At 47.0% G+C, this 27,348-nt stretch overlaps 2 protein-coding genes and 1 pseudogene across 4 annotated transcripts in view; 1 reads left to right on the top strand and 2 right to left on the bottom strand.

Annotated features, from left to right (window-relative positions):
* Positions 1–27,348, top strand: part of LOC115640747 (zinc finger protein 501-like) — a 745,273-nt gene that overhangs the window by 95,133 nt on the left and 622,792 nt on the right. The window lies entirely within an intron of this gene.
* Positions 16–8,197, bottom strand: LOC115640840 (annotated as a pseudogene).
* Positions 19,713–26,953, bottom strand: LOC115640669 (E3 ubiquitin-protein ligase TRIM39-like). The gene is made up of 3 exons (XM_030543546.1): positions 26,916–26,953; positions 25,638–25,753; positions 19,713–20,246 (listed from the first exon to the last, which is right to left on the bottom strand). Exons 1-3 carry the CDS (start codon positions 26,951–26,953, stop codon positions 19,729–19,731), a joined length of 672 nt encoding a protein of 223 aa, XP_030399406.1. The 3' UTR covers positions 19,713–19,728.

Raw genomic sequence — 27,348 nt, 5'->3', positions numbered from 1 at the left:
TAACAGTAAGTGAACTCACAGACAACTGCTCCCAAAATAATATCACACACAATTGTTATGGGGGCCCAACTCTGTACAAAATAGTTACTTATCAGAGGAGGGAAAAAGACATTAACTAATTCCCAAAGTCCATGTGGACTGAGGAGGGAATAACTGCACAGCTGGGTGGGAAGTGGGCAGAAAAGAGTGAGGAGTGGAGAAGGTTTTGGATCAATCTTCCCTCCATCCCTTCCCCAAATGCTCCATTCAGCTTAACTCAGGTAGTTCTGGGGGAGAAATATTCTGTGCCTGTAAAGGGCTGGTGAAGATCACTGCCCGCTGGAGCAAATGGGAACCTTAGTAACGTTTCCTTCCCTGTGCTGCTGGGGGGAGCGCAGTGCAGGTCGGTGCTCCCCCTGCTTGGCCTAGTGCAAAATTTCATTCTTCTCTTTTTTCATTTATTAGAAGAAAATTTCTTGTTAATTTCACTAAATTTTCCTCTGTGACATTTACCTTTCATGTTAAATAGATAAACAGTGAGGCCAATCAAACCAACAAACAAAACCAGGAGAATCACACTCAGAGCTACAATCCATGGATTCACCCTCGGGAAAAAGAAATCTGAAAAATAAACCCCACAGGATTTGCATTAGTTTGGAAGCAGGGACAACACTAATTTTTTCTCTATTGCACAAAACTATGTATAGAGTCCCCAACAGGACTTATGTAAGATAAGAGTGAAAACATGACCTCCTCTATGCTACACAAAAGACCAAAACCTGATTGTAAAAATTACTCCAACCAACACAACTTTAGCTCTGATTAACCTGTGAATGAACAGGCCTGGTTTGATTCACGGTATTCAGAGCTTCATTGAGTTCAGGGGCAAATTCTCTGCTCACAAAACCACGCTGACTTGAGTGGAGTTATGCCAGCAAACAATTTGGTCCTCACTGTTCAGCAACATTCAGAAATTGCAGGAGTACTTAGAATATTTTGGTGAGTCACTAATAATTTCCCCAGTTATTTTGATGAATCATAATTGCAGTTAATCCAAACATTAAGTGCTGAAAATTGATTCATTTTCTTTTGCCATTCTTGTGTTTACAGCATTTAAATCATCTAGCCAGAGTGGGCATTTCAAACATGCCTAAGGCCTTCTCCACACAGGATTTGTGCACTGGTTTAGTGAAATTGGTGTAACACTCATGCAGTCATTGCTACACTGATCCCACAACTGACCACGTAACAGGACTGCCCCAATATAACTAAACTGGTTGACAAAACTTTAAATTGTAAATCAGCTGAATAGTGTCCTTTATCCATTTAGTATCAAGCAGTAAGGAACTGACTTAAGCTAAATACATAGGACACTCTGAAACTGAAATAAGAGCATTCAGACAAGGGGTTTCATCAATAACTCAGTAGATAATCAGTGCAGCTTGTGTGTGTAAATAAAGGCAAAGTGAGCGATGAGCACAACTCCCACTGAATGTCAACGGAAACAAACCCACATAATTTGGTGACATTTCACTTATTGAAAAGGTAGCAAACAAACCATAGGGTAAAAATTGCTACATTCACAAAATCACTATGGTGTAGTTAAGTTTTTAGGAACAAACTCTTTAAAGGTTTGATGAATATTTCTTCTCAAAAAAATCACACTCTTTTTTAAGTAAGAGTTTCAGGAGTATCAGAGTTAAGATTAAATTTACATGAAACCCAAAACTCTGAATATTCAAAATTAAGGCAATCAGATTGCCTGCGTTGTGACCTGTTAAGGTACCAGTTTCTGGACTTCTGTGTTTCTATGTAGTTGTAAAATATGCACAACAGATGCTTGAGTTCCTTGTTTTGTTTCTGATTAAGGTGATTTAAGCGTGTGGGTTTAGTTGGTAACTGACCTGCTATATAAACTGTTGATTCCATTTCTTGATTGAGAACGGTGTTCCTGACCCAACAGGACAGGTTCTGGTTTGAACGTTCTTTTATAATAATAGAATTTTCTGTTTCAAACAGGCCACTATCCCCTAGGGATTTTGCTTCGGAGAGTGATAGTAATTCTTGCCCACTGGGATCTCTCCATAGCACCTTGGGCTCTGGGTACCACCCAGCCGATTGACAAACCACCCGGATCCCTCCATCCTGGTGACTCTCCACAGAGATGAGAGTATTGGAGCCCAAAGCTAGAAGAAAGTAACATAAATGTGTGATAAATCAGTGGGGTAAATTAACAGCTAAAAGGATGAGTGAGAGATTGTGGATCCCTTACTCCCACTAGAGCTCACATAGAAGGGATAAATGAACACTGGAATTTCTGAATTCCCAATACGCATGGAGACAGGAAAAGATGTGAACAAATATTTAAAATAATTTCACTGAATAAGTGAGTGATATTGTCCTCTCCACCCAAGAGCAATGCAGCATTGAACACCTTTGGAAATCTGGCCACTTCATTTAAATACCTAGTGTGATATGAATGTTTCAGAAAGCCAGTTTTTAGTACATTGGATAAACATTTTGTTTGTTCTCTTTTAAATAAATAAATCTAACTGGCTCCATGGTTACTATGTCAGAGCAGCAGGGGACAAACGCTTGGCCTCATCTGTTAGCAGTAAATATATAACTTGTCTCACCACCACCACCACCTTTATGTGGCCTCAGCCAATCAGAAAACTGCAACTGATTTTGACTGCACCCCAACTAACTACCCATAGTGACCACGTCAGAAGGCTCTATAAACCTGGCAGTCCCACCTTAGCCACGCCTCAAAATGACTGCAGAGAATTTGGAAGACCATAGACTGTCCACACTTGAAAGGCTGCAGCAGCACAACTTCAGAGCTGTGGTGCTTCAGTGTAGACACTGCTTACACCAACAAAAGATTTCTCCTGGTGTCATCAGTAATACCCCTCTCTGAGAGGCAGTAGCTGAGTTGACAGAAGAATTCTTCTGTTGATCCAGCCCTGCCTGCATGGGGACTTAGAACAGCTTAGTTTTGTCATTCATGGGGAGTGTATTTTTCACAACCTTGAGAGACAAAGTTAAGCTGACCTACTTTTCTAGTATAAACCAGGCCCATATTTGTCTAGAGGTCTTTTCCCTCCTTTCTCTCCCTCCTTTTGAAGTCAATCAAAATAATCTTTTGGGCAAGGAAATCTCTTGACCATTCTGAAAAGGTCTTTAATAAAATGTTGGGTAAGTTTTCAGCATATTTTCCAAAGTGTATGAATGTGCTCATGTACTGAAATCTAGTCACATTGTGTTACTCTAAAATAATTCACAGGTTGCTAGTCACAGATGTTGCAGTAGGAAAGAATAAAAACTCAAGCCCAGACTACATATAATACAGACAAGAGCTGCTGACCTGCTACCTTCAGTTCCAATAAGGCTTCTTCATAAAAAGGACCATCTTGAACAAAACAGTGGTATTGTCCTTCATCTGAGCGTCTGATATTAAGAATCTGCAAGGACACATTCCCATCCGTGATGCCAGCTTTCAAAAGCTCTGTCCTTCTATGATATTCTGGCCTCTGGTTCTCATATTGATCTTTTCCATGCTGATACAGGTGCACAAATGAAGGGAACTCAGATTGGAACCATCTCACCTTCATGTTCACAGCGCTCATCCTGGGGGAAAGGTGACAGGGTAACACAATGGCCTCACCCACAATGGCAGTGACAGGGTGACCAGGACCAATCACGTTGAACTGGGCTGTGAAATACACCAAAGCAAAAAGAGAACAAGCTCAGAGGGAAAAAAATATATTCATGACTGATTCAATAGGTTCAAAGTTTCCAAAAATTCAGCACAGGGCAGACCCCTGGCAATCAAATTTCCAGCCTGAACATTGAAAATTTGGCACAATAACAAACAACTAAAGGGGGGTGGGAAGGTTACATTAAAAAGTGACAGGCCAGCTCAGGTTTAGGTGGCCTGTAACTTGCCTTATATTAATTTGACATGCCACAGAGCCATTTCAGCGCCCTGTGACCAGACAGAGTGACCTGAGTATATACATTGTGTACCTGAGCTCTGTGATCTGTTCTGGCCTTCACTATATTTCTGATGTGACTCTCAGTGTTGGTTTTAATATGAGAAGGGTGAAAAGATGAAATCCTGACTCGATTGAAGTCAACAGAGATCACCTAGAATTTCACCCTAAGGTTTTGGGACCCAGGTTCTTTGGAGACCACCACCCATCACCTCGTATGAGGACACAATTTTCATTGAGATCAGCTGAGGTTCTTCAGTTTTCCTCCTTTGCCCCCTTCACCTGTTTTTAGTGAGACGGGGTCACTGCCAGGACATTTTCAGTAAAGGATCTTCAACTCTGGGACTCACTTGCCTTGGCTCCACTGACCCCAAATCACTTCAGCTTTAGGCCAGGTTGTCTTGGTATTTGAGAAAGGATTGGGTCACAGAGGATGCAAGCATGCGAAGTAGGATGCTCAGCGTGACCAGAGGTGCGTAGGGCAGCCCACAGTGGAAATGCCAATGTCAGGGAAGGCTGCAAAAAGGAGAGCAGATTCTCCCAAAACTGGTGGTTTACACTATAGTTAGATTCACCAACCAGTCAAAACTGTGCTCCTGATCCCCCACGTTGGTTATCAAGAAAAGAAATCACACAGCCTCCTTTACTGCATTCCAGTCTCTGGCTCCCAATCAGCGAATAGGTTCAGTACAGCAAGAGGTTATTTAAAACTTTATTCACTTTACAAAATGTTCTTTTAATTCCCCAAAGGACCAGACACATTACCAGATCAATACTAGTTTGAATCTTACCCAAAATACCATGTTGCTAGCCAATCTTTTAGTATTTATATCTCAAGATTTTATTAGAAAGAACAAAAAAAGGTACAAAAAAGAAGAGAGTTGCTAAATGGTCAAAGCAGTCAGATACTTTCATATATATATACACACATACATACAGAGAAAGAGAGAGAGAGAGACTTCAGAATCCATACATCAGGGTCTTAGCAGAACTGGTGAGTTTGCTAGCTTGCAAAGTCCCTCTGGAACACATCCAAAGCTTGGATGGGTCTATCAGTCCTTTGTTCAAAGCTTCAGTTTGCAGGGAAGTTACTCCAGACATGAGGAGCAGGATTGCAGACAAAATGGAGAAGATGCATTTATATCCTTTGCCCCAAACACAAACTCGCAGCACATGTGCATGAAAAGGTACTTCGAGTCCCCTGTCCATTCGCACGTCCCCATAGGCGCTGACTCCATGGGTGATCCGGGGCTGGAGCACCCACAGAGAAAAATTAGTAGGTGCTCTGCACCCACCGGCTGCCAAGCTCCTTGCCCCACACCTCCTCCTCCGCCTCCTCCCAGGGCTTGCCACTGCCAAACAGCTGTAGCAAGCTCTGGGAGGGAGCGGGGAGGAGAGGGAACATGCTCAGGGGAGGAGGCAAGGAAGAGTCGGGTCTGGGACAGGGATTTGGAGAAGGAGTTGGAATGGGAGAGGGAGGGAGCAGGGTGGGGACTTTGGGGAAGGGGTTGGAATGGGGGAGGGGTGGAGTTGGGGTGGGGGTCAAGCACCCACCAGCACCAGTAGAAGTCGGCACCTATGCATGTCCCTACATGTCCTGAAAAACCAATAAGGAGTCCAGTGGCACCTTAAAGACTAAGACTTATTTTGGGTGTAAGCAGAGTCAGGATAAGCTCTACGAGTGTATTTGCATAGGCACGCCTACCCTATCCCAGACTCCCAAGCTGTGGGACTGCTTGGTGACAAATTGCTCACCCTCAGTTGGGCGGTACTGGCTAGACATGGGACATGGGTTCCAAAACCCAGAGAATTGAGAGAGGCTGGGGATAGGTATTTGTATCTGGTGGTGCAGTTGCCTTGTGGAGCCAGAAGCACCAGTTGCACCCCTTGCTCTCTCCACTGTGGAATGTCAGAGTTGATTTTTTTATTCCCTCAAGAATTTAAATACAGGTTACTGAGCTGAACTCACTTTGGGCTAATGGTGCACTAGCACTGGGGCTCCCCTACTATGAGCTAGAATCACTAAGAGCTGAAAATCACTAAAAAGCTAAAATCACTGAGCTGAGAGCACTGAGTACGGTGCTAACTAGTGGGGAGCCTAAAGCTATATTCTGGAACAGAGCTGCTGGCGGAGTGGAGCAGTTTGTGGGGACAGCTGGAGCGGATCATGGGACAGCTGGTGGCAGCAGAGTGGCTGACAGAGCGGAGTAGCTGTGGGACGGGTGGAGCGGCCCACAGAGCGAGCGGAGCCGAGCAGTTTGCAGAGAGAACCAGAGCAGCTCATGGAGCAGAGCAGCTGGTGGAGCGGAGCAGTGTCTGAGGACGGCTGGAGGAGTAGCGTGCAGTGGCTGGTAAAGCGGAGCAGTTCGTGGAGAAGGCGGAAGCAGAACCCATGGAGAGGCAGGGCAGTTGGCCCAGGACCATGTAAGGTGCCCCTTTCTATCCAGGCTGGGGGGAGGGACCTCTGCAGATAAACTCTCGAACTCCGGGGTGGCATTGACCAGAGACTTTTGGGTTGTTGGACTTTGGGGTGATTGGACTTAAAACCCTAAGGGGAAAAAGGACAGTGCCAAAAGTACTTGGAGGTGGGTTTTTGTTTATGGTTTGTGTTATAACCCTGTTTGTGGTGTTTCTCCAATGGGATGCCACATTAATTCCTTCCTTTATTAAAAAGATTTTGCTACACTCAGACTCCGTGCTTGTGAGAGGGGAAGTATTGCCTCCTAGAGGCGCCCAGGGAGGTGTGGTATGTGAGTGTCCCAGGTCACTGGGTGAGGGCTCGAGCCGGTTATGCATTGTGTTACTGAAACGGAACCCCTGGATACTGAACCCGGCCCTTGTTGCTGCCAACTCAGAGGGGCAGAAGGGTTACATGGGCATAAGCTTTTCCCAAAGTAATCTGTTAGTCTTTAAGGTACCACCACTCTCCTCATTGTTTTTGTAGATACAGACTAACACGGCTACCCCCAGATACTTATCTAGATGTCCTGCTGACTCGTAGCCCTGGGCTTCTCTCAATGGTTCATTCTACAGCAGGCTGGAGAGTGCTGATGCCGGTCTGTCTGGGGGTGTCACCCAAATGCACAGCACAAGTTTGAGACACAAATATACTGCACATATTTATATCTCACCATACAAAGATGATACAGACTATAAACAAGCTTATCATATTTAGAAAATTTTTCCACTGATACCTTACAATAGAATCATAGACTTGGAAGGGACCTCGAGAGGTCATCAAGTCCAGACCCCTGCACTCATGGCAGGACCAGCACCATCTAGACCATCCCTGACAGGTGTTTGTCTAACCTGCTCTTAAAAATCTCCAATGACGGAGATTCCACAACCTCTCTAGGCAATTTATTTCAGTGCTTAACCACCCTGACAGTTAGAAAGCTTTTCCTAATGTCCAACCTAAACCTCTCTTGCTGCAATTTAAGCCCATTGCTTCTTGTTTGATCATCAGAGGTTAAGGAGAACAATTTTTCTCCCTCCTCCTTATAACAACCTTTTAGGTATTTGAAAACTGTTATGTCCCCTCTCAGTTTTCTCTTTTCCAGACTAAACAAACCCAGTTCTTTCAACCTTCCCTCATAAGCTATGTTTTCCAGATCCCTAATCATCCTTGTTGCTCTTCTCTGGACTCACTCCAATTTGTCCATATCTTTTTTGAAATGTGGCGCCCACAACTGGGCCCAAGACTCCAGTTGAGGCCTAATCAGCACAGGGTAGAGCGGCATAATTACTTCTCATGGCATATCTTGTATAAGATTTATTGTGGTTTTGTAATATTGGTATCAATGCTATTATAAATGGTCACCCATATTCCATACAGCCTCACACTCGGATACTATGATGATATAAGTACCTAGATAGATAGATAAACTGAGTTGCCTCATATGCAGCACGCGGAGAATTACTCCTCCAGAAGGGTTGGGGAGGAAATGGAGACTTATTTACTGATATTGAGCCTATCTGAAATTTCTTGTAGGGGTTGGTTTGGGGGGTTTTTTGGTTTGGTTTTTTTTCAGTTTTGTACAAAGGAGTGGAATAGGCATGATTTATAAATCACTACAATGAAACAAATCCTACAAGGAGCAGCAGGACCGGTGGGATTCCTACCTGATTCCAGCTTGTGAATGTGATAAATAATGAAGAAAATGATGAAATCAGGCAGAGAGGGAGCTCACTGCAGAGCTAGGACAGAATGAAAGAACCTTCATCTTCACTGTAACTTGATCTGGACAATAGGATAGGGAAGACAAAAATACTTTACTAAAACATGTTTTGCATTCAAATCTGATTTGTTAGAAAAAGGAACTATTATCTGTAATTAGTGAATTGAACTGATTGTTTCTGGTCACCGTGTCCTTCAAGATTTTAGAGCTGGTAGATCTCATCCTCTCACACCTTGTTTTTAATGACAGGTTCGAAGTGGAAAACAAACTTTCCTGATTTTTCAACTCCCAGGTGGTTTCTCAACTTTGAATGGACGTCATTGAATTGAGTTAGCTGGATACATTGAAATTAATAAAATATTTTCTCTGTATCTGCAGAAGAGGCTTTTGCTGTCAAAAGCTGGGTGAGCTCTTCAAGCTGGGTGAGATTCCAGGTGCTTAAACAGTGACTGCCACCGCTTCATTGATCTGACTTTCTTCAAAACTTTTGAAGCAAACATATACTGCTTGAATGTTATATATGTATATGCCTTAGCATCAGTTGTCATAATTTTAATCCGAAAGATAAACCAGTATTTAATTCAAATTTAAAAAATCCAAGTGAAAGAAAAGCCTCTGATTTAATTTTTTTAATCATTTTTTAAAGATTAATTTTCATCCACCCTGAGTGTCTGACATTTCCTTCAGACCCTTATTGCCAAAGAACTACAGCACTTTGATGAATTAAACTAATAAGGGTGATACACTGGTTTGTGTAGATTGGATGAATTATTGCAGAAAACTGAAATTTGTTTGTGCCTTTCAAAAACAGAGCAGAAGTACTGCAAAACCCAGGATTCAAAAGTCAGTGTAAACTCCACCCTAATGTGTTAGGTGTGCGTGGTATTGTCTGGTCTCGTGCTGTCTACAGTGGCACTTGAACAGTTTTTACAGTGGGGATGCTGAAAGCTAGTGCAAGTCCCCCCAAAATTTTTACTTCGTGCCCCCTTTACCCTGTATACACCCCACATGCCCTCCCCTCAGAGCTGGGGCTGGGAGCAGGGCTGTATCTCCAGAAGGGTGGGGCACAGACAGGGATAAAGGGACTGAGGCTGGGGCCACTGAGGAGTGGATCCCCACGTGCGGGACCATGATCGGAGCCCTGGGACCAGGAGTGGAGGCCTGCATAAAACCTGGGTACACTGCACCCCCCCATGCACCCCTACTTCCTGCACCTATGATTGTCTGGTCTTGTAGCCTTGCTTAGCTGTAAAACTGGATAACTGCTTAATTATGGGAATATATACAAACTGTACATTTTTGTGGGGTGGGTTTTTTTGTGTGCTTTAGAATATTTGTTACTTTATGAAAATCAATACAACCCCCCCCCATGCACACACATTTAAAAAAATAATCACAAATTGGGTCAAAAAAGGTATGTGATAGACTTAAAAATCAATATTTTAAATATACATTTTTAGTTCCTATTTTTTGCCATTTGGTTTTTGAGCCCTGAGGGTACACTCAGTCTTAAACTTTCCCCTGCAACTATAAAGGCTAGAAATTTATTTTTTTTTACTTTAAATGAAATCAAATATTCTCACAAACTCAAAACTAGAACATTAGGGCTTTCAGAAAATTCCTGAATACTGTGAGACTTAAAATAAAAATCACAAAAATCACAAATAACTCTGAGAGTTGACAATACTGAACCTGGTCCAAAATACTTAAACAAAAATGATTTTTCAATAGAATATGGCTTTTAGAAAAAAAATAAAAAACTGATTTTTCCTATTATTTTAATGTTTCTAATTTTTCAACAAAATGATGCTACATGAAAAATTATTTCAAATTGATTCAAAATGAGAAACCCTAATCAAATGGAATAAAAACATTTTATTCACCCATCCCTTATCCCGACTCAAAGGAGAAAAGGGAGAAAAAATGAAAACTGAAAAAAAAAGTAAAACTAAAATCTAATATTTTGTGCAATAATATGTGATTAAAAATTTAAAAATAAGCAAACTGTTTTAAAGAAAACAAACACACAATTTCCTAACAATACTGCCATTTTAAAATAGCTGCACTCCTATAGGTTTCTTCATGAGATTGCCCCTTGAATGGCTTTTCACACAGGAGGAGATAATCTGCTACACAATATATAAATGTCCCTTTTTTAATATAGCCTGAAGTCCCTACTCAGTGACCCTCTTGAACACAGGATCAACATTAGAATCACGTTTAATTTCCACTGAGGTTAGAAGGAGAAAAAGAGGCAGGTTTCTGTTTTGATTGATTCTGAGCATAATTTTAGTTTTTACAAGAACAAAAGGATTCACCCCCTCCCCCCCAGCCAAGAGGCAGAAAACTGCAATGACAGCACAGGGAGAAAACTAGACTGATGGCAGCTGGGTTTGGTGCAGTAAGTTTTCTGCATTCAAAATATAGGAAGTTACAAATCTCCCCCAAGAACAGTATTGGGCCCACTGTTCTTGAGTAAAATTCAGCACAACAAAGAAATGACTAATTCCACAAGCTGTCAAAGTCTCGTGTTACATTGCTATGAAAACAATCTGCAATGTATTTGACGGTAAATCACTGTGAGTGTAGCTCTTCTGTCAAGAAACAAATGATCACAGGATTGTTCAAAACACAAGGAGTAAATAATCTGTCCAAGCAGTAAATATCGGGTATTAGAAGTCAGAAACAGCCCTTCTGAAGCAAAATTCACCCACCTGGCTGGGTCTTCTGGGAAGCTTAAAATCCCCCGGGTGTGGCCAGACTTCACCCCTTTGGCTGGGACCGTTACATGGTCACTGACTGGTCCCATTTCTCACGCATGTTGCTCAGCTAATCCTGGCGATCAAAGAGCCGCAGTTTTGTCTCGTGGCTTCTCCGCAGAACGGTGTTAACAGAAACGTGGGTCTGTTCCCCATTGATGACCCTGCGCTCGGCTCGCAGCGTTCGCCTGCGAGAAGTGAAAGTATCACTGGCAATTGCCTCATTGCAAACCCTGTCAGGTGGGGAGGGTCGGGTCTTCTCTTAAAGAAACAGCCCCGGTGCTGCGGCACCGCAAGTTTGTGGGAATCTGGAACTTTATGTTAAGAAAAGGGGCTTTGGTGTTGTGGGGGGGGGTTGCCATTTCGTTTCAGGGCTGCCCAGAGGAGCAAGTGGGGCAATTTGCCCCAGGCCCTGGGCCCCACACTAGCTCCCATGAGAATATAATATTCTATAGTATTGCAATTTTTTTTTATGGAAGGGTTCCCCAAAATTGCTTTGCCCCAGGACCCCTGAATCCTCTGGGTGGCCCTGTTTCCTTTATTATATTCGGAAAAAGCAGGAAGAAGATTCCCTTTGAAATCATGACTGGATGAAGAACAAAGGGCTTATCTACATCAGAAAGTTGCAGCGCTGGTGAGGGAGTTACAGCGCTGCAACTTTGAAGGTGTACACATCTGCAGGGCATCACCAGCGCTGCAACTCCCTGTTTGCAGCGCTGGCCGTACTCCCGTTTTGTCTCGGGTGTAGAGGATCCAGCGCTGGTGATCCAGCGCTGGTAATCCAATGTAGACACTTACCAGCGCTTTTCTTGACCTCCGTGGAAGGAGGAAGCCTCTGGTAATCAAGCTGGTCTCCTTCCCCAGCTTGCTCTCGCATTCCCGGAACCCCGAGCAAGCAGGTCTCCTTCCCTGCGGTTTGCAGGGTGGTTCGGGGAACGCGAGAGCAAACCGGGAAAGGAGACCAGCTTCGCCGCGGTTTGCTCTCGCGTTCCCCGAACAAGCAGGTCTCCTTCCCTGCGGTTTGCAGGGTGGTTCGGGGAACGCGAGAGCAAACCGCGGCGAAGCTGGTCTCCTTTCCCAGTTTGCTCTCTCGTTCCCGGAACCCCGAGCAAGCAGGTCTCCTTCCCTGCGGTTTGCAGGGTGGTTCGGGGAACGCGAGAGCAAACCGCGGTGAAGCTGGTCTCCTTTCCCAGTTTGCTCTCTCGTTCCCGGAACCCCGAGCAAGCAGGTCTCCTTCCCTGCGGTTTGCAGGGTGGTTCGGGGAACGCGAGAGCAAACCGCGGCGAAGCTGGTCTCCTTTCCCGGTTTGCTCTCTCGTTCCCAGAACCCCGAGCAAGCAGGTCTCCTTCCCTGCGGTTTGCAGGGTGGTTCGGGGAACGCGAGAGCAAACCGCGGCGAAGCTGGTCTCCTTTCCCGGTTTGCTCTCTCGTTCCCGGAACCCCCCTTGAAGCCGCCCAACAGCGCTGCAGTGTGGCCACATCTAACACCACTTGCAGCGCTGGTTGCTGTAAGTGTGGCCACTCTGCAGCGCTGGCCCTATACAGCTGTACTAATACAGCTGTAACAACCAGCGCTGCAAAATTTTAGATGTAGACATGGCCTGACTCTGAATCCAGTCAGGAGTTCAAAAAGGAAGTTCCGGTTTCCCACTGAAGATCGTGGCCTTCCAAAACATCAGGTTAATCAGAAGTGATTGGCTGTGTTGTTGCAGCGATGTTGGCCCCGGTCTATTACACAGACAAGGTGGGTGACGTGAGATCTTTTATTGGATCAACTTCTGTTGGGAACAGAGACGAGCTTCCCAGCAACACAGCTCTAAAGACGAGCTCGGTGCAGCTCCAAAGCTCGTCTCTCAGCAACAGGAGTTGGTCCCATAAAAGATTTTTCTCCCTCACCTGCTCTAAGTTCATCAAAACTCAAACTTCTGAAAACCAAGAAATATAGAGTTAAGGTACCGGCCAGTGCAACCTTAACCCTGCACCCATGGGGCTGTCACTAGTCACTGGAAAATGATCTGGATGCACCCCAGCTGGATTCCTGGTGTGAAATGTAGCTAGACCAAATGGTGGAGGAATTAGTTGGAGCAGCTTGGGAGAGCTGTGACTCCAAGATGAGGAGATAGGATATTAATTTGAGGGCTTCATGCTGTCACGCAGGGGCTGCATCTTGCCAGAGCCCATGTCCCTCTGGCCACTCCTGACTCACCAAGGGCACAATTTTACATTTTTTGGGGGGAGAAGGGCAGGGGAGAACTTTAACCGTGATCCCAGGCAGGGGTGAAAGTAAGTAGAGGGACTTACTGGTACGCCGGGTCCCTTCTGGGAATGGGGGGTGGGGTGGGGTGGCTCTGGCCCCCAGAAGGGGCAGGGCCTTGGGTGGAATGGGTGGGACTGGGGACCAGACTCCCCCAGCCAGCCCTTCATCGCCACCCCTGCCACAGTGGCAGGGAGCCCTGAGATCTTTTAAATTGCCACCCCCCGCCCAGGGCAGCTGCCCCTTTTGCTGTCCCCCATTGTTGGCCCCTCCTGTAGGGTCCAGCAGCTGCTGGACCCTATTGGTGGGGCCGGTCTGGCAGCTGCTGGACCATACTGGTGGGGCCACCAATGGGGGTGAGAAAAAAGGGCAGCGATGTTAAAAACCCCAGCAGTGTTTTGACGTTGGCCATGTACGGGCCAGTACTGGCAGCCAGTTCTTACCGGTACACCATACTGGCCTGCACTGGCCCACTTTCACCTCCGATTTCAGGGGCTACTTAGGCACCTGAAAACTCTATTTTTTTTTTGCAGATAACTTAGGAATTAGCTGATGGGGCACTGTATCTAATTCCTATATAAAGAAAGAAAATATATATACAAACTGCAATGAATGCTACATTTTGAATTTATATGTAAATTTAGAACAATCAGGAGATAATACAGCAAAATATTCCCAATCTCAAGCCTTGAGGTATCAATTCTGGAGCTTTACACAGGTATCAGAAACACACGTTTGATACTTTGTACGCTATCTTTAGTAGAGATAAATAAAATCTGCTTAATTTCTCTAACAGACACATTCTGTGTTACTGCCATTATCTACTCTGGTTTAGTTAATTGTTTTTCACACCACTAAAAATGTATTTACTTAATTTTACCATATATGATTAAGGTTTTGGGCTGGAGTGGGGGGAACCCCAACATCAGTCCCCATCATCCGCTGCTCTGCACAGCAGACAGGAGGTTCCCAGGAACAGGGGGGCTCCAAGGCGGGGATGGGGGAGGTGTGCGGGAGCAGTGGTGGCTGCAGACAGGAGCAGAGCAGCAAGGAGAGGAGGGGTGACCTGCACAGAGGTTTCCCCCCACAGAATGGTGCCCCTGAGTGGTCGCCCATCCATCAACCCCTAAGGCTGGCCCTGACATCAGAGACAACATTTATGAAGAGCCAATGGGCACTAGAGAGTCACAGGAACAGCCCTGCAATCCACAAAGCTGAGTGAGGGGCCTAGACTCCCTCTATAATTCCCCTCTGCTCAGCATCTCCCATTGGCTGGCTTAGGCAGCTCCCTGCCTGGCATGCTGGCTTCTGTGTCACCCATTCTGAGACACTTACCCATAACTGAGGCTTTATGCCTCACAGTGTCATTCCAGTGATTTTCTCGGCAGCTGCAATTTAGACTCAGCGACATTCATCATTGTAATACCTGAGTCCCGTCATGGATCCCACTCTTTGTCTCCAACTCAAAAGTAAAGATTGAAATCACGCAGCATGCAGCAGGTTTATGAGGCTGGGGGCCCTCCCTGCTTTTCCTGAGCCCCAAGAACTCCCAAGGGAAGGGTGAGCTAGTGAGGGGCACTACAGTTAGGTTGGTTGTTTTGTGCTACATGATTTGAACTCTCTTGTGCTTTATATGATTAGGTGTGTAACCCTTCTGCCTGTCACAATTGGCAGCAACAAGGGCTAGTTCAGTATCTAAGGGTTGCGTTTCAATAACGCAATGAAAAACCAGCTCGAGGCCCCACCCAGTGACCTGGGACAATTACACACCACCCCGCTGGGGGCCTCTAAGAGGCAATACTTCCCCTCTTGCAAGCACAAAGTCTGAGTGTAGCAAACGCCTTTTAATAAAGGAGGGAAACAATGTGGCATTATGTTGGAGAAACACCACAAACAGATTCATAACACAAACTAAGAGCAAATGACCGACCCCCAGGTAAGTTTGGCAGTGTCCTTTTCCCCTCAGGGTCTTAAGTCCAACAACCCAACAGTCACCAAAAGTTTCTTGAGTCCCTGGTCAGTGCAGCCTTTGAGTTTAAAAGTTTATCTGAAGAGTTTTACCTCTCAGCCTGGGTGGAAATGGGTGGAGGGCTGTGATCAAGGGGCCCCTTACATGGTCCAAGGCCAACTATCCTACCTCTCCATGGGGTTCTGCTGCAGCCTTCACTGCAATCTGCTCCATTCCAGCCATCCCCCAAACTTCTCTGCCAGCTGCTCACCCAATACACCTTCACCCCCTGTCCCCAATTTAACACAGCACTCAATGATTTCAGCTCATAGTAGGGGAGCCTCAGTGCTGGTGCACCATTAGCCCAAAGTGAATTCAACTTAGCAGCCTGTAACTAGATTCCTAATAGAATTAAAATTAGTTCTGATATTCCATAGAGGTAAAGGCAGAGGCCCATGCTAACACACACAATATAATTTAGATAATGCTTTAACTTCAAGGTCCCAGAGACACAGACAAGGTTTTCATCTTGAGGCTAAAAGACCAAAAACATCAAGACACTTGATCACAACCCTGGATAGGGCTACTCACATTTCTCCACCCAGCCTCTCTCAATTCACTGGGTTTTGGAACCCATGTCCCTTGTCTAGCAAGTGCTACTTAGTTGCTGGTGAGTCCCTCTGTCATAAAACAGTTCCACTGTCCTTGATTCACATAATCAGGGTAACAACACTTTATTCTTCCTGCCCCAATAACAGAGAAACTGGGGATGCCACAGCAGCCAAAGTGACCATTTGGGCTGCTGTGGGCTCATGCTAGGCAGGGTGGGTGTGTCTATGCAAACAAGATCAGCCCCTGAAGTTCTTTTCCACAATTTGACACAATTCACCACCAGATATCAGGGTAGAGCTCATCCTGACTCTGCTTTCAAGTGAAAGAGCAATAATGTGTTGGACATGTGCAAAGAGTCTGTCTCTGTGTTAAATGGCTTGTTTATACACTGGCAATTCACAGTGCAGTAACTTGTTAACTCAGGGGTGTGAAAAAATCACACCGCCCCCAACCACAATAAGTTTGAGTGCTGTAAAGCGCCAGTGTAGACAGACTCAGAGTGCTCAGAGCCAAGCTCTCAGAGCTATTCCCCTCATTGACCTGGTTTACCAGAAGCACTGGGGGAACTCTCTCCCCAGTGCTCCTGGGTGACCATACGGACAGTGCTTTGAACTATCTAGTGTAGACATAGCCAAATGCTTCACAACTATTGTTTGCCTCCAGAGAGAATTCTGCTGAAACTAGCAGGCTCTCACCTTGGTATGGAGTTCTGGGAGATGGTATGTTTAAGCATGTAGGAATCTGGATGGTCAGCTCTGCACCAGGGGATTAGGCAGCGGGTTTTGCACCTCAGGTGGGAGGCTAGACAGCACCCCAAGAATGTTCCCAGGGACCCCAAGATTGGAGCTGAGGATGGGCTCTGTTCCAGTCCCAGAGGCTTGAATTATCTGGGGTGTCCTGAGGCTCAGATGCTTGGGTTCCCCTTGCTATAGTCCAGTGGTAGCTAACCAGGCCTGGGATACGCACACCAATAAACAGAAACCTTCTCAGTGTCCAGCATCCAAACACCCTTAACTCTGACCAGATGAGTTCTGGTGAATATTTCTACATGTCTAAAATATTAAATTCAGAGACATGAATGGAGAGGTCTCTCCCTCAGGGCTGTCACATCCCTTTGCTTTGGGCTGAGGGGAGCTCTTTCCTGGATGCTTCTCCCTGTTTCTGGATAAGAGTGTCTCCCTCCAGGGCTGCCACCTCTTGATCCTTTTCCCTTGGGTGGGAAGGTTTCTAATCATGGTTCTTCCTTGGCTGGAAAGAGGCTGTCTCCTGTTCCAAAGCTTCCACTGTTCTCTGTAGCCAGAATAGAGCAGCCGGTGGCTTGAACTGTAGGTATCTGCAGCCAGGAGCTGCCCTGACTCTGCAGATGGGAATGTGGCAGCTCCAGCAGGGGGAACAGAGAGATGCAGCAGGGGAGGAGGCAGAAGAGCAGCATGATAGATGGGAGAACCCCAGAGGTTTATCTGTGACTCCATGTTCAGGTTATTATGGTGCTTGAGAGGTTCACATTTGATACCTAGCGTGGGGTTTGTACCCTGGTTTGTAACTGTTTGCCATGAGGTTGGTACTCACATTCGTGAGCTACTCTAGACAGTGGAGTCAAACCTGAGTCTCCCACGTGCCAGCTGAGGGCTCTAACCATGGGGCTAAAAGTTATAAGGCAGGTGACATCACAAAAACCACCTCCACCTTCTCCCCACACCCACATTCACATTTTCTGTGGAGTGAGGCAGGTGGCTACCTCGCTCCGGCAAGAAATGCCTTAGGTCCCTGAGCCACCTGACCTCAGGCGCTGGGTTCCCATCTGTGGGTTGCTTAGCAGAGATAGATGCCCCTCTGCAGCCCCGATTTAGGCACCTGTCTGTGAGAGGAGGCAGGGCTCAGGACAGCCCTCCCCCCTTGTCAGCATCTCCCCTTGTCTAGCTTAGATGGCTCCCTGCCTAGCGAGCTGGCCTTTGTGAATCGCACTGTTAGGTGACTCTGATGCCCATGCATTATCTAGGGAGTTTAGGCACCAGGCTCAGCTTTGCCCAAAGCATCCTTTCATGGATTCCACCCTGTGTAACCGGTCACCTCTCCACAGAGCACAGCTGAGCAATTCCTGATTGACATGGGCGTGTACAGGACAAGAGACAGAGCACATACTGGTTAGTGATACATCACAGTAAAACCCAAACTCTCCTCCTAGGGGCATGACATTCCCTGTGGGTGCTGGGGGAACACAATCAGATCAGGAAGCAAATCCCAGGACTCTGCCCCCAACAGCTGCAGCTGGGACAGTAAAGTGGAACAAACATGAATAATTGTTTGTAATGTTTTATTTACAGTGAGTAACTAGAGGTGGTAAATAAATGGAGCTGAGAAGGAGCCTTAATAACCACAGCACGGGAAGGAGATTCCCAGCTACTGAGAAGAGTTTTCTTAATGGCACTAAAAGAGCACCAGTGGCCAGGGATTAATATAGGGAATTAATGAGTTACAGTCTCACTTTCAGCAACGTGTCATAAATCTCTCTGTTCCCTTTCCTTTCAGACTCCCCTTTTCTATTCATTTTTCAAACCATCACTTCTGATCCCTGTTTATTTTCCTGTGTCTCTCCCACTCTCCTCCCCTCCCTGTTACAGAGCATCCCCCATGGCTGCTCCATTCCCCCCCACCGCCCCCTCCGCTGGCTGATTTTATCCTTTCCCCTCTTGCTGTCACTTGGCTGGTCTCCCTGCCAGGGACATTTTCCTGTCACTCTTCCCATTTCTATTTTCCACCATTTCTCCTGAACTCTCCCTTTATTCTTGTTTTATTTTCATTCGCATTTTCCTTCTCGTTTCTTATAATTCCCTCTGGTTAAACCCACCTTGTCCCTCCCTCCCCCAGTGCTGCCAGCCTTCCTTCCAGGAGTTTAAAAAAAATCATGAGACTGACCCAATGATGATTTTTTTAAAGGTTATATAATGGGATTTCCGTCAATCCGCACCCCTAACCCATTACTCCCCTACCCTGCATATGTGTGACCATTACAGTGTTATCAGTTGTCATGAAGTGACTTGGGCCCCTGCAGCAGGAGCTCTGGCTAGGAGACCCCAGTGAGATCCAATCCCACAGATCTGTACAAACCGCTCCCGACTGCTGCTGCTTCTCCCCAACCCTTGATTGATTCGTGCTGTGTCCCTGCCACCCCACCCCTGCCTGTGCCCAGCCCGGCTGTTAGTTCTGCCCCCTGCCCAGCCCCCACCTCTGCCCCTCAGGGTCCCTCTGCCCCTCCTGCAGCCCCAGGGGTTCTTCCCCCCCCCTCCCATCCCTGAGGATGCAGAAAGGAAGGGGGAGGAGCTACCAGGGGTCACAGAGATGAGGGGCCACAGGCTGGGTAGACAGGAGTCCTCCAAGATCATAGAGACTGGGGTGTGTGAGACTAGAGAGGTTGCTTTCCGGTTCCCCCCTCTGCTGTGTGTCTAAGGGCTTGTCTACATCAGAAAGTTGCAGCGCTGGTGAGGGAGTTACAGCGCTGCAACTTTGAAGGTGTACACATCTGCAGGGCACCACCAGCGCTGCAACTCCCTGTTTGCAGCGCTGGCCGTACTCCCGTTTTGTCTCGGGTGTAGAGGACCAGCGCTGGTGATCCAGCGCTGGTAATCCAATGTAGACACTTACCAGCGCTTTTCTTGACCTCCGTGGAAGGAGGAAGCCTCTGGTAATCAAGCTGGTCTCCTTCCCCGGCTTGCTCTCGCGTTCCCGGAACCCCGAGCAAGCAGGTCTCCTTCCCTGCAGTTTGCTGGGTGGCTCCGGGAACGCGAGAGCAAACCGCGGCGAAGCTGGTCTCCTTCCCCGGTTTGCTCTCTCGTTCCCGGAACCCCCCTTGAAGCCGCCCAACAGCGCTGCAGTGTGGCCACATCTAACACCACTTGCAGCGCTGGTTGCTGTAAGTGTGGCCACTCTGCAGCGCTGGCCCTATACAGCTGTACTAATACAGCTGTAACAACCAGCGCTGCAAAATTTTAGATGTAGACATGGCCTCAGGGACACAGTCGGAGCTGGGATCCCGGCTCCACCCAGAGCCAGGGTTGGATTCTCTCCCCAGGGACGGAGCCCGGCGGGAAAGTGAAGATCGGGGCCTCGTCACCAGCATCGATAAATGTCACCTGCCCCCGGTCACAGTCCAGACAAACCCGGATCCTGCTGGGGACCCGGCTCAGGGGCAGGGGGGTCACAGGGGAGGTGAGAGCCCGGAACTGACCCCCCCAGCACCACCCCACAGCCCAGATCCCCCCCTCAGGGCTATGGCTGATCTCTCCCTTCCTCCCCACAGACTCTCTGGCCACCCCCACAGACCAGTATTGCCCGGCCCCCACCTCCACCTCCCAGCAATGTCTCCCCGAGGTGAATCCCTCACAGCCCAGCACACAGAGCTCAGTGTCAAATCTCTCAGGGGTGTTGGGCAGATCCTGCCATGTGTCTCCCCATCTCACACTTTTCCGATTGGCAGACAGGATGAGGATGGGATGAGCCATGTCTGGATCCAGAGTCACATTCGCTGGGGTGAGGGTATAATAGAATCAGAGCATTAAGGGCAGAGCTCAGCCCTGGGGGAGGCTGGAACCATGTTTCATACTCCCCAGCAGCCCTTTTCTGGCTGGGACAGCTCTGGATCCCAGGGAGCTGCCTCTGTCCTGGGTGACTGAGCAGGGATGTCACTGCAGTTCCTAAGGCCTGGTCGACACTGGGGTGTGGTGGGGGGCGGAATCGAGAATAGTGTAGCTGAAGTCAATGTGTTTTAGTTCAACATACCTTGTGTCCTCACGGTGTGGGATTGATTGCCGCAGCTCCCCCGTCCACTTCGCTTCCCCCTTTCGCCGAGCTGGAGTACAGCAGTCGACAGGAGAGCGATCGGGGATCGATTTATCACGTTTACACTACACGGGATAAATCGATCCCCGGCAGGTAGTGTAGTCGTGGCCTCAGTCTCTGTAAGGAGACCCACTTCATTAGTTTCCCATTTGCTTGCATAAGCTTCAGTTCCCAGCTACCCCGGTTGGTTCTGCTCTATTCCCAGCAGGAGAGACACACCAAGAAAGGTTTTAGTGAGGAGGGAGCAGAGGAAGCTGCTACAATTTTGAACCCCAGAGGGAATTTCCATCCTCAAATGCAGCCTCCACTCCAAGGGCTGGGAACAGACAGGAAGGTGCAGCATTGGGGAAGAGCTGATTAACACCAGAGAGTAGGTGGTGGCATTGGGTGGGCTAGCCCAGCCCAGAGAGAAGGGAGAAGTTGCCAGCATCAGAAGGAGAGGATCTCCCCAATCTAGGAAGCAGGAAGCAGCTCCAAAGGGAGAGCTCTGTTCAGGTGCTGCTCAAGGAGAGTTTTTGTTCATTAGCATGGGCATGAACTCAGCACTAAAGTTGGTGTCAGGATTATTTGTGTGATGCCAGCTTGGGATCTCCCCAGGTATTCCGGCACCTTGGTAGAAGTTGGGGAGGGGGGTACTAGATCGCACCACCTGTGGACCTGCCCTCTCCTTGCCCTGCCCACTCTTCATCTTCCCACCGAGGCCCTGCCACTGGCCACGCTTGGAGCCTTGGCCACTATGGAGAGTCCCTGGCCCTCCACCTTCCCATGTCATAGATTCATAGATTCTAGGACTGGAAGGGACCTCGAGAGGTCATTGAGTCAAGTCCCAAATACTGTCTAGACCATCCCTAATAGACATTTATCTAACCTACTCTTAAAATATCTCCAGAGATGGAGATTCCACAACCTCCCTAGGCAATTTATTCCAGTGTTTAACCATCCTGACAGTTAGGAGCATTTTCCTAATGTTCAATCTAAATCTCCCTTGCTGCACTTTAAGCCCATTGCTTCTTGTTCTATCCTTAGAGGCTATGGTGAACAGGTTTTCTCCCTCTTCCTTATGACACCCTTTTAGATACCTGAAAACTGCTATCATGTCCCCTCTCAGTCTTCTCTTTTCCAAACTAAACAAACCCAATTCTTTCAGCCTTCCTTCATAGGTCATGTTCTCAAGACCTTGAATCATTCTTGCTGCTCTTCTCTGGACCCTCTCCAATTTCTCCATATCTTTCTTGAAATGCGGTGCCCAGAACTGGACACAGTATTCCAGCTGAGGCCTAACCAGCGCAGAGTAGAGTGGAAGAATGACTTCTCGTGTCTTACTCACAATACACCTGTTAATGCATCCCAGAATCACATTTGCTTTTTTTGCAACAGGATCACACTGTTCACTCATATTTAGCTTGTGGTCCACTAAAACTCCTAGATCCATTTCTGCCATACTCCTTCCTAGACAGTCTCTTCTCGTGATGTATGTGTGCAACAGATTGTTCCTTCATAAGTGGAGCACTTTGCATTTGTCTTTGTTAAACTCCATCCTGTTTACCTCAGACCATTTCTCCAATTTGTCCAGATCATTTTGAATTATGACCCTGTCCTCCAAAGCAGTTGCAATCTCTCCCAGTTTGGTATCATCTGTACTTTATATACCAATATCTAAGTCATTGATGAAGATATTGAACAGAGTCGGTCCCAAAACAGACCCCTGCGGAACCCCATTTGTTATACCTTTCCAGCAGGATTGGGAACCATTAATAACTACTGTCTGAGTACGGTTATCCAGCCAGTTATGCACCCACCTTATAGTAGCTCCATCTAAGTTCTATTTGCATAGTTTATCGATAAGAATATCATGCTAGACCGTATCAAATGCCTTACTAAAGTCTAGGTATACCACATCCACCACTTCTCCCTTATCTACAAGACCCACTCTCCGGCATGCACCACCCAGGGCAGGTGGAGGGTCCAGGGGGAAGAGGAGCAGGGGTGGGGCCACTGAGAGGGACCAGCTCTGGGAAGAGGCTGCACTACACAGCGGTGAGCTAATTAGCTGCCCCACCATGAAGACAGCCACTGCCTGTGATGCACCACGCCTGCCCAAGGCTTGCAGTGTGGGTCTCCAGCATGGCCCCCTGTCCCCAAACTATGCCCATGTTAAAAAGTGGGTGGGCTTGGCCCCGTGGTCCCCCATGTTCCAGTACCCCTGGATCTCCTCACTGTTTAATGTGTTATTTTTAAGGCTGCGTGTGTCATGGCCACTCTTGATTTGGTTGGTAACTTTAGTTACAATCTCATGAAGATGTTTTCACTGGAATTTTCTCATAATTTAAAGACAATCTCCAACTGTAAACTCACCCTGTCTGTGCACTCCTGGGGATTCCCCAATTTGTGTCTCCAGTGCAGATGGCAGAGTGTCTGGTGGGGAAAGGAGAAAAGAGACAAGATTTCAGGCTTTCATAACAGCGTCCCCACTCTGAACTCAAAGAGTTGTGTTTTCATCAAGACAGAAAGAGACTGAGATGCCCAAAGACACACTCAGGCATTCAATATAAACTAATCTGAAACTTTCTATTTCCTCTCTCATTCAAGCATCTCCCAGCAATGGACCCAACGTTCTTGCAGCCTCACAACCATCCCAGGACAGACAATCTGTAAGAGAGATTTACATTTCCCCTCATCATTCCCTCCCACCCCTCAGACTCCAGTTGGTTTGTCTCATTCACTCACTGCCTTTTGTCGTACCCTAGACCCAGATCATACAAAGACTTTGTCATAAACGTAACTTTACCCACTTTGGTCCCTTTTGACAGGGGTCAGCAGCATCATGTTGTGTGACGGACACTTGACAAAATCATTGGACTTAATGATGGACACCGGGAGTGGTAGGGGGTGGTGATTATGTCATTCAGTCATCATTCAACCCATAAAATAACACACAATTTTCCACACTGAAAAAACCATAACTTGGCTAGCTACTTAATAAATAATGAACAATAATAATAATAAATTCAACTAGGGTAACCAGATGGGATGAAGAAAATATCAGGATACATGCATGGGGGGGAGGAGTCCTGCTGTGGAGCAAAAAAAAAAAGCGCAGCGTCCCAGAGTCCCGCTGGCAGAGAGAGAGGGAAAAAAAGAAAGAAAAAAAATGGAGTCCCACCAGCAGAAAGAGAGAGAGAGAGAAAACAAACAAACAAACAAACAAACAAACCCCAGAGTCCTGGAGTCCTGCCGGTGGGTGGGGGGGAGGGAGGAGGGCGCAGAAAGAAAAAAAACCCGAGTCCCAGAGTCCTGCCGGCAGAGGGGAAAAAAAAATAAAAAGCCGAGTCTCGCCAGCGGAACAAAACAAAACAAAAAAACCAGGAGTGCGAAATATCGGGACAAATTGCATCCTGACCAAACATCGATTGGGACGCGGGACAAATACCTAAAGATCGGGACAGTCCTGATTTTATTGGGACATCTGGTCACCCTAAATTCAACTCACTTTAGTGTTTTTGAATGTACCTCACTGCCACAGTCAATATTTTTTTTTGTAGGATGGGGGCACTGAAAAAAATATTTATTACAAAACCATATTTCAGTGCATTGTTGTCCCTACTTTTTAATTTTTCTTGTTTAAATAGTATGTCTATGGAAGGATGAGTGTGTGTGTGTGTGCGTGTGTGTGTATGTCCCACCTCTACACCACTTACCTCATGTATCTCCCCTGTCAGTGTCCCTTACATGGGAGATCCCCCGTCATGTCACAGGATGTGGGAAGCAGAGGAGGGGGGGGGTCTCTCAGTAAAGCAGGGTTTCCCATCCCCTCAGTGGGACCAGGGCACCCCTCTCCAGACAGGGGTTATCCCAGGGTGGGTGGGAACCTCCTGTGCCTCCTGACCAGGACATAGGGACAAGTTTTGGTTTGAGCTAGGCTGAGGGAGGCTGTGCAGTGGGGGAGGGGGGCACTGAAGGGATGGAGCTGGATTGCTGGAGGCTGTGCAGTGGAGTGGCATCACTGAGGGACTGGAGCTGGCTGAGGGGGGCTGTGCAGTGAGGGGAGGCACTGAAGGGCTGGAGCTAGGCTGAGGGGGGCTATCCATCCAGCCACAGAGAAGTTAGCATAGTCCAATATCCCTGTGTGGAGACAAGGGTCAAAGTGATGTGTGCATAATCAGCGGTAATAAACCAATGAGAGAAGAGAACAAGAACATGAAAATAGCTTGAACAAAAAAAACCCTTTGAATATGTCCATGCGTGTGTATCGTATGACCTATATAAGGTACTTAATATTCATATCACTCAAAGGTGATTGGAAAATAACTAGTAAATATGCAATTTGAATGGGTATAATATGTCAGACATTGTAAAGGGTAATCAGAGCTTCATATGAGAAATCCCCCGTGACCTGCCTATGCCCTGGGAGAAGGGAACTGGCCAGTACTTCCTTCTGTACGCGATGGCTAGTAGCAAATATCCCAATGGCTGGTGATGAGGCACTAGACGAGGAGGGCTCTGAGTTAGGGAGAAATCTTTCCCAAGTATCTGGCTGTTGGGTCTTGCTGAAATGCTCAATGTCCAACTGACCACCCTATGTAGGATAGGGAAGGAATTTTCCCCAAAATCCAACTGCCAGAAACTCTGGGTTGTTGTTTTTTTTGCCTTCCTCTACCATATGGGGCACGTATTATTTACAGATGTTAAACTAGAATAAATGGTGGAATCTTTTAATCATTATTTCAGGGCTTCAGTAATTCAGCCAGAATTTATGGGTAAATTGCAGGAGTGAGTGGGGAGGTTCTGTGGCCTGCAATGTACAGGAGGTCAGAATAGATGGATCAAGATGGTCCCTTCTGGCCTTAAAGTCCGTGAGTCATTTCTTACTTTGTAATTGTAATTGAAGGGCATGATTTTGGTGCAAACAAAGGTTTGAATTAATCAACCTGAGTGTCTTGGACCCAAGTGTCTGACCTTCTCACCCAACAATTATATAGAAGCATCATCTAAGCGTGAACCAATTGGCCAGCATCATTCTCTTCCCATAGTCTCAGAGGCTCATCTCAATTTCAGTTCCTAGATCCATTTTAGGTACCTTTGAACTTCCTCAAAGTCTCTGATAGCACAATAGTTTTCTGGGAGAAACCACTGATTTGCTCTTCCAGTTCAGGAGAAATCTCCTTTGGCTGCTGGAACTTCCCCTTCTCACACCTAGAGAGAAACAATTTCACGTAATTATATTTCATTGTGTGACTCATTATAAGTTCTGGCTAGTAGGTCACTGCTCTAATATGCCTGGAGTTCGAATTCCTTGACTTCTCCCAGCCTCAGAGCAGGTGCAACACCACCCATGGCTCCACAGGGACCCTGGTCACATCAGGTTTTTAAGAAAATGATTTGCATTGTTCAGTATGTAAATATAACGTCCTCCATTCTCCTTCCTCCTGTTCAGTTTACATTAAGCCAGAACAGAAATTGCTTTGCACAGAGGAAACAATAAATAGCCTCTCAAAGGGGGAGCCTGTTACTCTGTTACTCACAAAGATCTGAGCACTGATAACGTCCCTGTGCAGATTTATTAGTGGGTAACAATGGCACATACCAGCAGTTTTTGGATTGTCTTTTGCCCCACTCTAGTTAAACACCATATTCTCATCTCCCTCTTTCTTCAAACTCCCCAAACAGCTCCACATTTGATCCTAAGAAAAGTTGCTTCTGTTTTTTTCTGTATTTTGGGGAATTTACCTCAGGAACAAAATGTATCAAAGGACGTTGGTCGTTGGGCACTAGCCAGTCACAGAATCAGCCCTGCAATCCACAAAGCTGAGTGAGGGGCCTGGACTCCCTATCCAACATCCCTCTGGTCGGCATCTCCCATTGGCTGGCTTAGGCAGCTTCCTGCCTAGCATGCTGGCTTCTGTGTCACCCATTCTAAGGCACTTACATCTCCCCATAGCTCAGGCTTTGTGGCTCACAGTGTCATTCCAGAGATTTTCTAGGCAGCTGCAGTTTAGACCTGGTGACATTCAGCTTTGTAATACCTGAGTCCCTTCATGGATCCCGCTCTTTGTCTCCAGCTCAGGAGAGAGCAAAATCTCCCAGCATTCAGCAGGTTCCTGAGGCCGGGGGCCCTACCTGCTTTCCTGGGCCCAGATGGCCCCCTGGACTCCCAAGGGAAGGGTGAGCTAGTGAAGGGCACTGCAGTTAAGTTGGTCATTTTGTGTTATGTGATCTGAATTCTCTTGTGCTTTAGCTGGTTAAGAGGTTAAGTGAAAGAGCAATAATGTTGGATGTGTGCAAAGAGTCTCTCAATGTGTTATATGGTCACAATGTGCCCCCGGAGAGAATTCAGCTGAAACCAGCAGGCTCTCACCTTGGCATGGAGTTCTGGGAGGTGATGCATTCAGGCATGCAGAAGTCTGAAGGGTCAGCTCTGCACCGGGGGTTAGGCAGTGGGTTTCACGCCTCAGGTAGGAGGCTAGAGAGCCTCCCAAGAATGTGTCCAGGAACCCCAAGATTGGAGCAGTGAATGGGCTCTGTTCCAGTCCCAAAGGCTTGAATTATCTGGGGACCCTGGGGTCCAGTTGCTTGGGTGCCCTTTACTGCAGTCCGGTGGCACCTAACCGGGTCTGGGAGACACACGCACACACACACACCCCCCAATAAACAGAAATGTTTCAGTGTCCAGCATCCAAATACCCTTAACTCTGACCAGCTGATTTCTGATGACTATTTCCACATGTCTGAAATATTAAATTCAGGTACATGAATGGAGAGGTCAGCCCCCTCATGGATGCCACATCCCT

The sequence above is a fragment of the Gopherus evgoodei genome, unplaced genomic scaffold (assembly GCF_007399415.2).
Source record: "Gopherus evgoodei ecotype Sinaloan lineage unplaced genomic scaffold, rGopEvg1_v1.p scaffold_32_arrow_ctg1, whole genome shotgun sequence".
NCBI classification, from domain to species: domain Eukaryota; kingdom Metazoa; phylum Chordata; order Testudines; family Testudinidae; genus Gopherus; species Gopherus evgoodei.
Note: the sequence above shows the minus strand (reverse complement) of the source record. Positions and strands in the feature narration are given on the sequence as shown.

What these genes read in the sequence shown, in the direction of transcription:
- LOC115640669 (XM_030543546.1), bottom strand. Translation starts at nt 26,953, where the DNA reads ATGCCTGAATGCATCACCTCCCAGAACTCCATGCCAAG. An exon ending in TCCCAGAACTCCATGCCAAG is followed by an intron (nt 25,754 to 26,915) that starts GTGAGAGCCTGC and finishes GTTTCTCTCTAG; the next exon opens with GTGTGAGAAGGGGAAGTTCC. An exon ending in GACTTTGAGGAAGTTCAAAG is followed by an intron (nt 20,247 to 25,637) that starts GTACCTAAAATG and finishes CCCTCACCCCAG; the next exon opens with CGAATGTGACTCTGGATCCA.